General features: G+C 52.3%; 1 protein-coding gene across 2 annotated transcripts in view; it reads left to right on the top strand.

Annotated features, from left to right (window-relative positions):
• The first annotated feature begins 6849 nt into the window (after positions 1-6849).
• Positions 6850-13085, top strand: part of SYT6 (synaptotagmin 6) — a 59024-nt gene continuing 52788 nt past the window's right edge. For both annotated transcript variants that reach the window (XM_028163326.2, XM_028163327.2), the window contains exon 1: positions 6850-7012. In XM_028163326.2, the coding sequence (XP_028019127.1) occupies positions 6850-7012 (163 nt within the window). The remainder of the gene's footprint in view (positions 7013-13085) is intronic.

Raw genomic sequence — 13085 nt, 5'->3', positions numbered from 1 at the left:
AGAACCAAGGAGAGACTGATGAGTCAGATGCAGAATTGGGGGTCCTTAGGATCTAGGTTCTGGAGTGAGACTGCCTGGGTTCAAGTGCTGGCTCCATCACTTGATACCTATAAACTGCAGATAGCAATAGGGTTGTTGTAGGAATTAAATGATGTAATCCATGTTAAGCAAGCAGCGTAGACCCTGAAACACAATAAGTCTTAGTAAGTGTTTAGTACTATTACTATTCTTATTATTTAGTATTTAAAGCCCTAGGAGTAGATGGGATCACTGGAAAGAATGTGCAGAGACAGAGGAAGGGATGAGAGTTGAACCCTGGAGAAAATGGAAGGGCTGGGAGGAGTCAGAGGAGAGAGTGAGAGAATCAGGAAAAAAGAACAATCCAGAGAGAGTCATGTCACAGGAGAGAATTTCACAGTCGATGTGGGCATGGGCAACTCTGCAACAAAGAGGTCAGAGAACTCATTTTAAACCAATTTCATGTGTGGCCTCTCTCTGCAACCGATTATGCGCACTCCCCCAGGACAAAGGCCGTATGCTTAGGGCTCTGCACACTGTGTGTGATGGAGGGCCAGTGCTTATGGGAAACAATACAGGACTGTTCTTACGTGCCTGGTCCAGAACTGGGACTTAGTAGGACCTCAATAAATGCTGAATGAATGAATGATGTAAAAAGACAGGCTCAAGTTCTAGCTCTGTCACCTGTTAGCTATGATCCCAAGTCAGTTATTTTTAGCCTCTCTTGAGACCTCACCAGTAAAAGGAAGATAATAATATTTACTTCCTAGGGCTGTTGCAAGTATGAAATGAGACAACATGCGTGAGACCGTTGTATAAACTGTTCCACTTTACAAATGTACAGGAGTAGTAATGAAGGTGGGGACTGAGTCAATAAAACCACTCACTGTACCTCTAGCAAACAGCAGACACATAGATGATGCTTGGGGGCTGGAATGGAAAAGGATTTTTATCCTACTGAATGGATGGAGGCTAAAATTTAGGGAACAGATTTGTTCTCTCCAGGGGCTCCAGCCCTTCATTGCACAGGGGGCTGTAGGCCCCTGACCCAATGCACACTCTGTTGATTCTTCCTGCTTGGGTTCTGTTGAAATCCAGGATTAAGACTTCCTAGTTTTGACAGGGCCTTTTTTGGATTTGTCACTTTAATTAGTTTTGGCATTTTATCCAGTTTCTTTTCATTAGTGGAACAGCCAGAGTCCTGAGATTACAAACTCTCTCCAGGCTCCTTGGGGATAATTCCAGTCCTTGGGGTCCTGGTCGTACAAGAATCTTGGCTTGGACCTTTCCTGGAAGCTGTGCTATGACCGCAGGACACAACCCAGCTGTAGCAGAGACTCCCTAAGCTGTCCTCTGAGGAGTCTTATCTCTGTCGAGTGAAGTAGCCAAGCATGTCCTGAGCCATGAAGCTGTCTGGTCCCAGCCTTGTGTTTCATCAATGACACTGTCTTTTCTCTACACCAGCAACTGGGTCCAGGGGGTAATTGGATGGCTAAGGTCAGAGGGCCAAGACCTTTGCAAAGAGACACAGGAGTGAATCTTTCAGTACTCTGTAATTTCTTTCCAAATACTTTTTATTTATTATGAAGTCAATTTGAAAATATTATAACCTTTTTTCGTAAAAGAAAAAAGTTATTCATACCCTCACCATCCTCCCCAGTAGAAGGAAGAGACACTCACCAGGGGTCAGAAGGCCTAGATTCCAGTTACCTGCTACCTCCTAGCTTGTGTGACCAGGGACCAGTCACTTAATTTCCTCATTTACCAAATGGGCTGCTAGCACCCACCCATTCTGCCTCTTAGGGTTGTTATAAAATTAAATGAGGCAAATTTGCTCTTGGCAATCTTCAGGGTATGGTTAACCTTTAGACAATGTTCCTGCTGGCTTTCCCTCTATGATCTGAGAGAAGGAAGAAAGGGATAGGAACTGTCATTTGTTTGAACACCTGCCATGAATCAGCCATAATATAGTAAGCATTTAACTCCAGGTATTTAATCCTTGTACACTATAAAGCAGGCCTTATATGTCCCAATTTACAGATGAAAAGTTGAGGTTCAGAGAGCTAAGGTACAGTGCCTCAAGTGATACAGCTACTAAGTGACAGAGCCAGGGTTTGAACACAGGTCTGTCTGACTCCAAAACCGATGCTCTTTCTTCTATCCAAGGTCAGTGTGAAGAAGAGCACAATTGGCTTCCTTCCCAGCCCTTCCCCTCCAATATCATTCTCACTTCTCAAGTAATGCAGAGAAAGCCCTGGACCCGACATTGTTAGGTCCATGTTCAAAACTGTTTTAGGGAGGATGTTACCTTCTGACCTTGAACCTATATCTGCTTTTCTGGTCCCTAGCCTGCTTTAGCCCACAAAGCCAGGCTGGAAGCAGCAAACTCTGTCCAGTCTTCCCAAGTCTGATCTAGAGCTCTGTATGCTTGAGCAGAAAGCACAACAGAAATGGGGCCTCTGAAATGGGGAAGAAATGAGACAGGGGCAAATATACCCTCGGCTCAGGAGGTTTGAATTGTTAAGGACCTTTCCTAGAATAAAAGCAAGACTGGACTCTCAAAAACACCTGGGCATTGACTCAGGGCTCTGCAATGTCTTCTGCATCTTTCAGGCAAGGAGGAATTCCTGAAAACACTTATAATGGCTTGGAAGGGCATGGTTTGCAGAAGTCACCCAGCTTTGGCTAGAGCTGCTGTGTTGGTGTGAGGTTGGGGGCACAGGGTGACATCTGCTGGGAACACCGATAAAGCTGTTTTGGCAGAAACCCCATGGGGATTCCATAGAAGAGTGTGTTCCAGATAATGGTATAAAGTTACTCCCACTCCCCAATTCAGGGCGTCAGCTGAACTCTCCACCAGCAGGAGAACAGGTTCAGCTGATGTCTGTTTTCTTTAAGTTAAAAACCTTCGCAGAAAGTGGCCAGATGCCTCAGTAAGCAGGAAATGGGAGAGGTGGAGAGAGGCGATCAGTGGTCCTCACGGTTGGGTCACAGCCCCCTTTGCTCCAATCTGCTCGGCAAAGCAGTGGGTCTGCTTGTGTCTATTTCTCTGTACCTCTCCCTGAGCGTCAGACAATCCACCTATGAATATCAGACTGATTCCTTCACATCTCTGCTGGGGGTTTGGAGGGGAGGAGGGAATGGGGAAAGGGTTCCCTATTTAGAAATTGCATTGAGATGGAAAGACAATATGACACATCGGCTCATGTCAAAGGAGCTCATTCTTCCCGCCTACAGCATTAGCAATTTCCTACTGAGGTTTAATTTTTTTTTTGGAAATTATTATTTTGTTTTAATTTATTTTATTTGTAGCATAACTCAACAGGACATTGCTGCTCAGAACGGGGTGGGAAGCTTCCAAGGGCAGTCAGGCCACTGCCTAAGAGACTTGGTGGTGGGGGGGGGGGCGAAGGGGAAGTGTACTTTGGCTATTTCTGATCAGAGGAGGGCAAAGGAGTGGGAGGCCGCTGGTTTTTGCCTCAGACCTCTTCTCGTTCTTCCTCTCGCCTCACCCCCAGCCCCCTCTCCTGCTTCTGAGCAGTCTGGCCTCGGGGGCTCCAGGCTCAGGATGCTCCAGCCATGACTGTACAGGAGATGAGAGTAATGAGGGAGGAGAAGCCCAAAGTGAGTCTGAACATCTGTGACACACTCTTCTCTTGAGAGCCAGAAAAACCTGCTCTTCACTCCCTCTTTCCTTTCCCTGCTCAGCTTCCTCCTTTCCCCTCCTGTAAAATCCTAGAGTGTGGTTGCGGGAAGGAGACTCAAAGAGCTCCTCATCCCACTTCGTTGTCTTGTCAATAAGGAAACCGAGGCCCTGGCAGGGGAGGTGACTGCCCCAGGGCTGCTTTGGTGCACCAGTAGTGGAACCCAGCCTCCTGTGCCCTTGTTTGCCTATGCCATGCTGGCTGTCTCCTCTCCTCCTTCTCTTCCCCACCCCTAAATAAAACTCAGAATGGTCTTCCTGTGAGAGGTAGCATTGAGGGGCAACAATTTCACTTCTTCTCTCTCCTTCCCTCCCCAGGTCTGAGTAGGACGGACCCTGGGAGTGTGAATTTGGTCTCTTCATATGGGAAGAAGCATAGATGTGTTTTGGGAGTGGGTTTCTAAGGGAAAGGGGTTCTAGAGAGGAAAGGGTCCCATCTTTACATGAGGATTTTTTTTCTGCTTTGTGGCTGGTTATGTGACCACAAGTATCAGCAATTAACTGTGGGGGAGAGGGCAGAAAAATGACCACTAAGGCAGGGCTTTTTTCTCAATGTAAGAAAAACTACCTTTCTCTTTTATCTCTCTTTCTGAATGAGTGTCCCTTTATACATCCCTTTATATGCATGCCTGTTCTGTCTCTCTCTCTGCTCTCTGAATCTATCTCCTATATTTGTCTCTTTGTATGTCTCTCTCATTCTCTGCCTCTCCAGGTGTCTCTCTCTGTCTCCTATCTCTATCTCGGTCTCTGTCTCTCTTGTTTCTCTCTCTCATACACACACACACAGTCACTTGCACAATCCAAATTCAATAGTTATTGACTGGGGAGCCCCAGCCCCTTTCCGCAGCCCTGTCAGAGCACAACCTTTTTCTCCCCATTCGGATGAGAAATGCCAGGTCCGGAGCTGCTGCCGGGGCGCCAGAGACGCTGCAGAACCGCCTGCCGAGTGTGGAGGCAGAATCCGGGAACAATGAGAAATTATCTGTTAATTCTCGGTTCCTACCGCCTGCTCTGCTCCGAACAGGCTCCTTTGCCTTCAGTTTAGATGCAAATTCCCCCACTCGTTGTAAAGCAAAATATTGATTTCCCTGCATCACGGGCCTGGGCCCTTGGAACAGACCTGTGTTTTTTCATTTTCTGCAAAGGCAACACAAGGCGCTTTTTTCTGCAAATTTCCCCGGAATTCGAGAGGGGGAGGGAGAAATCGTCGCGGAGTGACAGAGTTGCCATAAACATGGGCAGAGAGCGGTTCTTCTCCATTTGTTGTTTTACATAAACACAAACCAACCCCCTCGGAAACTGCTAATGAGCGTGTGACAAGGGGCCTCTGAACTCCAGTCTCTCCCAGCTACTGAGCTCTGCATCGGGTGGTGGAGGGAAAAGTGATGGGGCCTCTGGGCTCCTCAGGTGGGTTCTAAAATCACTGGGAGGAGAATGGGGACACCACAGCCTCACCTGTTCTTTGAACAGCAACTGAGCACCTCCCACAGGAAGGCGGCCTGGATTGCATTGTGTGGCTGGGATCACGCCTGCTCAGTCCCTCCTGCCTGAGTTCCTAGCCCTCCCCTGTCGCAAGCTCCTGAAGTCAGGGTGGAAGCTTCGAACCCACCGCAATTGGCCGCCCCACACCCCCTCCCTAACGGGGTGCCAACGCGACGGTCGCACCAACTGGGTCTTCAGCACCATGGACAGAGCTAGGAAGCGCAGGGGGAGAGGAAAAACCGCCCAGTTAGGTCAGGGTCCTCTTAGGCCTTGGCTTGACCCTCTGTACCCAGGGCATGCCCAGGGCTGTCAAGTGTCGGCTAGCGCGGCTGGTGCAGATGGAGCACGATGGAGACCGCCAGGAGCTGGGGCTCCGAATCTCCTGCCTCCGGAACGTGAGTCACCTCCCGAGCCACTTCCAATTAGCGTGTTAATTAGGAGGAAAGACCCTCCTCCTCCACCCGCCACCCGGGTACACACCAGCCCCGTGGCTTCCAGAGGCTCCGGCTAAAGTTTCCTTTCCAGCTCCGGGAAGGCAAAGGGACCTGAGCCTGGGGTTTCGGGTGAACCCCACAGAGGAAGAGGCCTACCCACCGACCAGCCGATAACGCAAGACTTTAGTGACAGGGCCCCCTTAGGGCTGCGACCCGGTGGCTCTCCACAGACCTCCAGGCTGAGTGAGGCGCCTAGGAGCCCCTCAGTCAATCTGCTCCTGGACCTCACGCCACGATTCCTGGAGGGAATTGTTCTGCCCTGTCTAGCCTCAATCCTCCCGTTTAGTTTTCGGTCTTCCTGGACCTTGTTACGCTTAATAGCAAGCGTAACACCAGCGTTGTTGCACGGATGCGGAGAGATGGGTCTGGCGGGAACTGAGAGCCCTCTTGAAACGCCCCCCATTCCGATTCGCCAGAAACTTTCCCTTCCCGTTGCCATGGAGAGAGACGGCCGCTGCCTCCCGTCGCCATAGCAACGTGCGGGTACCGCGGACCTCAGGATTGCGGGGCTCAGAAAGTCTTTTTGCAGTTCGCATCGCCCCGCAGTCTTAGGGTTTTCTGCCTTCGAAGCTGCGACTCGGGGTAAGTCTGACTAATTTCTCCCATCAGGAACCTTGGCCAAGGTCCTCCCACCCCCAGCGGGGTCATCCTTCTTTCTGTAATAGGTTTCTCTATTTCGTTGCCACTTGTGTGGCATGTGGCAATTTACCAAGTGTTTTCACAAACACTCTCTTTATATCCCCAGGCAACCCGTGAAACACTCGTAATCATTATACCCCTTTTACAGAGAGGAAAAATTGAGGCTCAGAGAGGCCCAAGGTCACACCAGGCCGTGAATGGGGAGCCAGATCCCAGCTCTTTCCTGAGTCTTGCACCCTCCAGGATGCGGAACAACCTGGCTCCCCCCGCCTTGAACCGCCCGGACTCAGACTGGTCGCTGGGTGTAGAGGGGGCGGCCGTGAGGCGCCAGACTTGCCAGCTGCTGCGGGATGCCACGTGAGGGGCGGAGACCCTGCGGGGAAGTGATTAAAAGCCGAACGGAGCCCGAGGGGGCCGCTGCGGGGAGGGTCTTCTTGGGGCCGCCTTGCCCCGCCCCAGTCCGGCCGCGGCGCGGTTTCGGGCGGCTGCTTGGAGGGCTGGGGTGTCCAGGGCATGAACGGGGTGTGGGAGACCGGGGAGCCTCGGTGCCAGGCGGCGCTCGCGGTCCTGGCCTCGCTGTGCCGGGCCCGGCCGCCCCCTCTTGGGCTGGACGTGGAGACTTGTCGGAGCTTCGAGCTAGAGCCCCCAGAGCGGAGTCCGAGCGCTGCCGACGCAGGTAACAGAAAAGCCGAGGCCCCCTCCCTTCCCGGATTCTCGCCCTGGCTGTCCCCCCTCCCCAAAGCCCCAACCCCGGGAACCGCGGAACCTAGATGGAGAACTCCGGCTCAGGATTCTGGATTCGGATCCAGCCTCGGCCAGTGCCCTGGCCCATCGCCTGCAGGGCAAGCAGAGAGACGTGAAGGGGACCCGGGAGTGAGAGAATCCCACTGCCCCCTCCTGTGTGACTCTGCGGGGCCCCCGCGGAAAGCCGGGCTCCCGGGACGCGGCGCCCCAAGGGGCCTCAGTTTCCCTCCTGTTTCTCTGCTCTCCCTGAGGGCGATCTGCCAGGGGAGGGGTCTATGGAGCGGGCAGGAGACCAGGGACATCCCGGCTGAGGAAGTAACTCGTCTCTTCGGGGGTGTCGACGTCCCTGGGTGCGTCTGTCGGTCTGTCCGTCAGTTTATCTGTTCTCTCGGGGAACGCGGCCCGAGCCCCCCTGGGTCTCTCAGGGAGAAACTTGGATCTGCGGCTGGCACGAGGTCTTTGTGTCCGGGTGTCTCCGGCTGCGAGTGGCTTTCTGCGTCTCCGCTGGGGGGCGGGGGGCGGGGTGGGGGAGGGTGTTTCGGCATCCTGCCCCCTACCCCCCGCCCCTATAACTTGCTCCCTCGGTCTCTCTCTGACTCACTCGGGCTCGGGGCCGGTGCGCGACTGAGCCGGTGCCTCTTGCCCACTTTGCCAAGCGGGCGCCTCCTGCCCGAACGGTGCGGACCCTGCGCCGGACGCAGTCCCAGGCGGTCGCCGAGCCCAGGCGGGAGCCCGCGCCGGTCGAGCTCGCCGGAGCCGGTGAGTCCGGAGCCCGAGCCCCGCGGGGCCAGGGCCCGGCGCACAGCTGCGGCGTCTCCCGGGAGTCGCGACAGCGGGAATGGCGTGTCGCGCCCTGGCGGCCGGAGCCGCGGGTGGGTGGGCAGCTTGGCGGCCGGCCGGCGGCGGGTATTTACCTGCCTCACCGGCGCCGCGCGGCCGCGCTCGCCCGCTGCAGCCGGGCTTCTTTGTCCGGATCCCGACGTCTGGAGGGTCCTGGGCGGAAGGGAGTACCGGGTCGCGTTCCCTCTGCGCGGGGAGAGGCTGGGAGCAGTGCGAAGCCTCGAGAGAATGCAGAGTGGGGGTGGGGAGATCCTGCAGGGACCAAGCCGCCGGGGTTCCTTTGGCTCCGCAGCCTGCACCCCTCCTTGTACCCCGACCCTGACCCCAGTGGCGCTGGGCCTAGAGGTACGCTGGGGTCGCCCCGCGGCTGCGCACCCACCTCGCGGGAAAGCGAGGAGGGGGCCTCGAGAGGCGGGAATTTCGTCTCCACGCGCTTCTTCTGGGACCAGAAGCCGCGACTGGAGCCGCGGTTCTTGGAGGAGGTACAGGTGGGGTAAGCTCCCCAGAGGCCGCAGGTTCCAGGGCCCTGTTTTCACTTGAGGTTAAAGGTCGGAGATATAGATAGGTCCTAGGTTAGGAACAGTGCCGCTGGGGGATGGGGAAGAGAGAAGAGGGTAGTGGGCCAGCGGAGGCTTGTGTGCGTGAGGTGGAGCTGTGTCCAGCCTCGGGGCGCGTGGAGCCCACTTCGGCCCTGTGTGGGTTGTAGGGGGGCACTACTCCCTCTCTCTCTCTCTCTCTCTCTCTCTCCCCCACCCTGGCAATGTTTAATCAATGGGTCGATTACTGCAGCAGAAGGGACTGAGGTTAGACATGCAGAAGAACTTTTAGAGGGTAGTACAGTGATGGAGGTTGAAGAGGTTGATTCTTCTTGAAGAATCTCTGAGCAAATTAGGCCCAGCAAGTATTATCAGACTTTGGTTCTCCGTGCCATCACCACCTACACCACCCAGCTCCCTATATCCAACAGACACACAATTTTCCCCAAGTCAGGGTGTCTCTTCCTGCCGGCCTCCCCAGCTCCTTCCATCCTTTCCTCCAGTGATCCATCTCCAGTGGGGCCCTTAATGCTGGTTCTGGCCCCTCCGATCCTAAAGGGGCTAATTCAAGGTCAGAACACACCTGTCGAGTTCCGCCGGGGATGGAGGCTGTTTCTCCTGTCTGTTTAGGGCAGAAATGCTAGGAGTGGGGTAGGGGGGCGGCTGGCATATGTGTGTAGCACATCCTGATACAGGGAGGCACTGGTGACTCCAGAGGGATGCCCCATAGTCTGGAATGACAGGTACCTGGATGGCCAGGCTGCGGGTGAGAGAAGGCTGAGGGGTGAGAGCCAGCAGGCCCAGATCAATCAGTATGCCTTTCCAGCAGGCTGCTTCAGAAAGTGAGGTTGAGTTGTCAGCCTTGGGGAACTTTAACTTTGGCTGCTGAATCACAAGCCTCAGTAAGCCCTGGGGCCAAGCTGGGGTGGGGGAGGGCTGAAAGGGATGGGGAAGGCCGAAGGAGACCCTTGATCATAGCAGAAGAAAGAAAATGGTTGAGTGTGGCTTTGGGATCTTGGAGGTTTAGGGGAGCACGGGGTCTGGGGAGATGCTGTGGTATTCGGGACCAGGGCCCCCAGGTATCACACCTCCCAGCCTACTCCCTGCATCCCAGAGCCACTGTCTGGGTCCAGATTCTCCAGTTAGAGAAATGCTGCATCTTTTCATTTGCAGTTTCATGAAAAATGCAAGTGACAAGAGCATGCCCAGTTCCCTTTACTGTTGTATGTTTTCCCCTGCCTTCCTCCTTTTCTAAGTCTCTAGCTCATGGGATTTCTAGTAACACCCTGAGATGAAACAACTGAGATTCAGACTCTGCTGTCATTTACTGGGACACTCCTATATGCCAAGGTCTGTGCTAGGAATTGCACAGGAAATCTCAATCAGACCCTGACTTGGAAATATCTCTACACAGACTGTCCAAGCTGAAAGCAAGTCCCATCTTTTTTCTTTTATTAAAAAAAAAACCTCTAAAGGTAAAGGGTCTGCTCTCCTTCTTAATATCCACCCCCACACCCCCACCCCAGGGGAAACTGGCAGGCAGTTCATCACCTTTCTTTATGTCATTTGCCTTATGGAGGTGAATAAACTTTTTCCATGAGCCAAGTTGCAGAGAGTTAAGTGTGGGTAGAATGGCTTCTGGTTGTATGGTTCTCAAGGTAGTAAACAGAAGTACAGAGTTCTTCCAGAAAATGCAGGATTCTGTTGAGAGAGCCTGAGCTGCCCTGCCCCTCCCAGACTGGTAGGCAGGAATGGTTATTCTCTGGCTTACCTATGGCCATGAGATGTATGTGATGTTTGTTCACTTTTCTAATGACTCTGGAGATGTTCTGTGATTCAGCCACCTGGCTTTAAAGTTGGCCTTTTGCAGCACAGGTATTTTTCCTGCTTGTGATGCCAAATTAAATGCACAGCATTTCATCAAAATACAAAAGTCCTGTTTCTATAACTGAGTGAGTCACTCCCTCACTCCTTGATGGAAGGATGGAATTCTGCAGATTTTGCCTTCTTTGGGGAAAGGTGCAATGCACAATCCTTTAGAACCCATGGTGATGCTATTCGGATACTATGGTGTGTCTTGGGCTTTACAATTCTAGAACCAGGGTCCAGTATCTAGGGGTTGTAGAACCCTTGGATTTACAGTTCTAGAAGTTCTCTTCTCTCTGTGTGGAAACTTCAAGAGTGGGGATGGTAGATCCAGAATGCTCCATCCCTCCAAGCTCTGTACAAAAGATGTGTTCTCTTCTAACTGTCCTAGTGTTACTCTGTCCTCCCTGTTCACGGAGTTGGGATATGATGTATGACTGAAAATAAGGAGGACTAAGACTGAGGCATGTGGATCAGGCCAGGTTTCCTTGGTCTCTGTAGGGCGGTCTGGAGCGGGGCACAGCAGGCTAAGAGAAAGTCCTGACCCAGCTAAGTGGCACCCCTGCTGGTCCAGCTTAGGAAAAGAAGCCTCTAAAAATGGAAGGACTCAGCCACACCTGAACTGAAAGCAGAGGGGCTGAAAGTAGAAGTGAGCAGGGCCTCCAGCCCTGGATGATCCAGGTGTATGACACTACCTCATCCCTCCCTTCTCTCTGTGCGGGGCGCTGAACTGTTCTTCTCGCTCCACGAGGACCCAGGCAGACCTCTCTTCTCACTAGTTGCAGGTATAAACAGGGAGAGGGGAGTAGAGGGAAAAGAATGCAGCTTTCTGTCTGCCTCTCCCCCCATCACCCCAGGCTTGATTGCCCCATTCAGAAGGGCCACATGCCCTGACCAATCAGGCAGAAAGGCACAGTTACCATCTGCCAAAATAATACTAATAATTGCTAAATTAACGCCAATGCTCTGTTAGCTCTAACACTCCACATTAGTCTCCGATTTATCCCTGAATCCCCTAATGATGGTGGAAACAGGCTCCCAGTCATAAACCTTGGTGCGGCCGTAATTAACCCAGCATTGTCTCTCCTTATCACAGCTTTTCCAAGAGCATTAATTCCTTCTCTGTCTGGACTCTGCTAATTATCCCCGTTGGTAGTTCCGCCGGGATCTCTGAAAGAAGGAAAGGAAGCAAAGGCTTTCTGCTCCCCCTCCCCCCAACCCTAAATTTTAATTATACTAGGTTCTCCTAATAAATTTACAAGCCACAGCAGAGCTTATTATTAATGGAGGACGTCTGTGAGCCTCAGAACAGAAGACCCCCTGTTGCCCCAACACATACACACACACTCAGGTATTTCTCAGGTACATCTCTGAATGTGACTTTTCCAGGGGCCGTTGGTTATTTGTCTGGTGGCTGTAGTGTCTGCATCTTCCAGGGAAGGAGAAAGAAATAGAGGATGAGGAGGCTGGTCATAATCCTAGTCCCCGGGGCTCTGCCCAGGTTCAGAGCGTCAGGCCAAAAAGTAGATTATGGTCCCCACCCTCTCCTGATTATAGTGAAGAAGTACCTCTCTAGCTTCTCTGCCCAGGCTTCTCCTCTGTAGTTCTTCAGCTCAGCCTCCAGACCCCTCAAGGGCCTGGCTCAAGAACCTGGGCTTTGGCATCAGAAAGTCCAGGTTCAAATACCAGCTCTTCCACTTAACTGAGGTACAATTGAGCAAGTTATTTTGTTAACATCTCTAAACTTAGTTAATTTATCTTTGAGAGGTGAATTTCTTAGGGAGGATGTAAAGGTTAAATGAGATCACTGAGGGCCACAGTGCTTACCATGTAGAAATAAATAACAAATAATATTACTAGTATTAGTATTAATGTTTCTGCCCAGAGTCTTTTTCCCTTCCCAGACTACCCACTGCTCCTTCCAGGCTTTGGGGCCTCTGAGTTTCTTGCTGGTTGGTCTCTGGGTTGTGCTGGTCTATCTCTCCATCTGTGTCTGAATGGCAGCTCCCTGGCCAAGGCAGCTCCTGCTCTGCAGAGCCTGGCATTGCCCGTTTCTGAGGGTCCATCAGCAGCCCCAGACCCTGAAGCCAGCCTTCTCCAGCTTTGAGGGGAGCAGGGAAAATGGTCCTTTCTTTTCACTTCCTCTCCCCAGTTTATCTTTTCAATTACAATCTGTTAGCGAGAATGTCTGTTACTATTACAAAATGGATCTTCCTGACATGGAGGCCCATTAGAAAAATGGGAACAATAGCAAGCGATGAGGACTGCTGATAAATCCTAACACTATGGGTGGAGAGAAGAGGAGGGGGCACCGGGGCACCAGGACTCTGTCTCTGGAGAAAGAAGTGTCACTCGGGTGATAAGAAAGCCCTGGGTTGCTAATTAATAGCTTACCATTTTCCAGAAAGAGAGGGAGGCCATGAGCCATCACCCCTGTCAGACAATCTCACTTAAGGTGACAAGCAGGTCCTGCCTTGATGACATTCAGGGGACCTTAATTTCCCAGGAAAGAAGGGGCCTGAGGTCTCTCAGGTGCTTTGCCCTCTGGTCCTGTGTCCCCTTCCCTGCCTCAGATGGCCAAGCTTTGGGTCCATCCTGTACCCAGTAAACTATTATCCTCCACCAAACAAACAAACAGACAAACACAAACAAAACAAAACAGGAAGAAATAATAGCAGCTTACTTTTGGGAACATTCACCATGTATTGGGCACTGTGCTCAAAGCCTTAGTTTATTTAATATTCACAATGATTCTGTGAAGTA

The sequence above is a fragment of the Balaenoptera acutorostrata genome, chromosome 1 (assembly GCF_949987535.1).
Source record: "Balaenoptera acutorostrata chromosome 1, mBalAcu1.1, whole genome shotgun sequence".
NCBI lineage: Eukaryota > Metazoa > Chordata > Mammalia > Artiodactyla > Balaenopteridae > Balaenoptera > Balaenoptera acutorostrata.
Note: the sequence above shows the minus strand (reverse complement) of the source record. Positions and strands in the feature narration are given on the sequence as shown.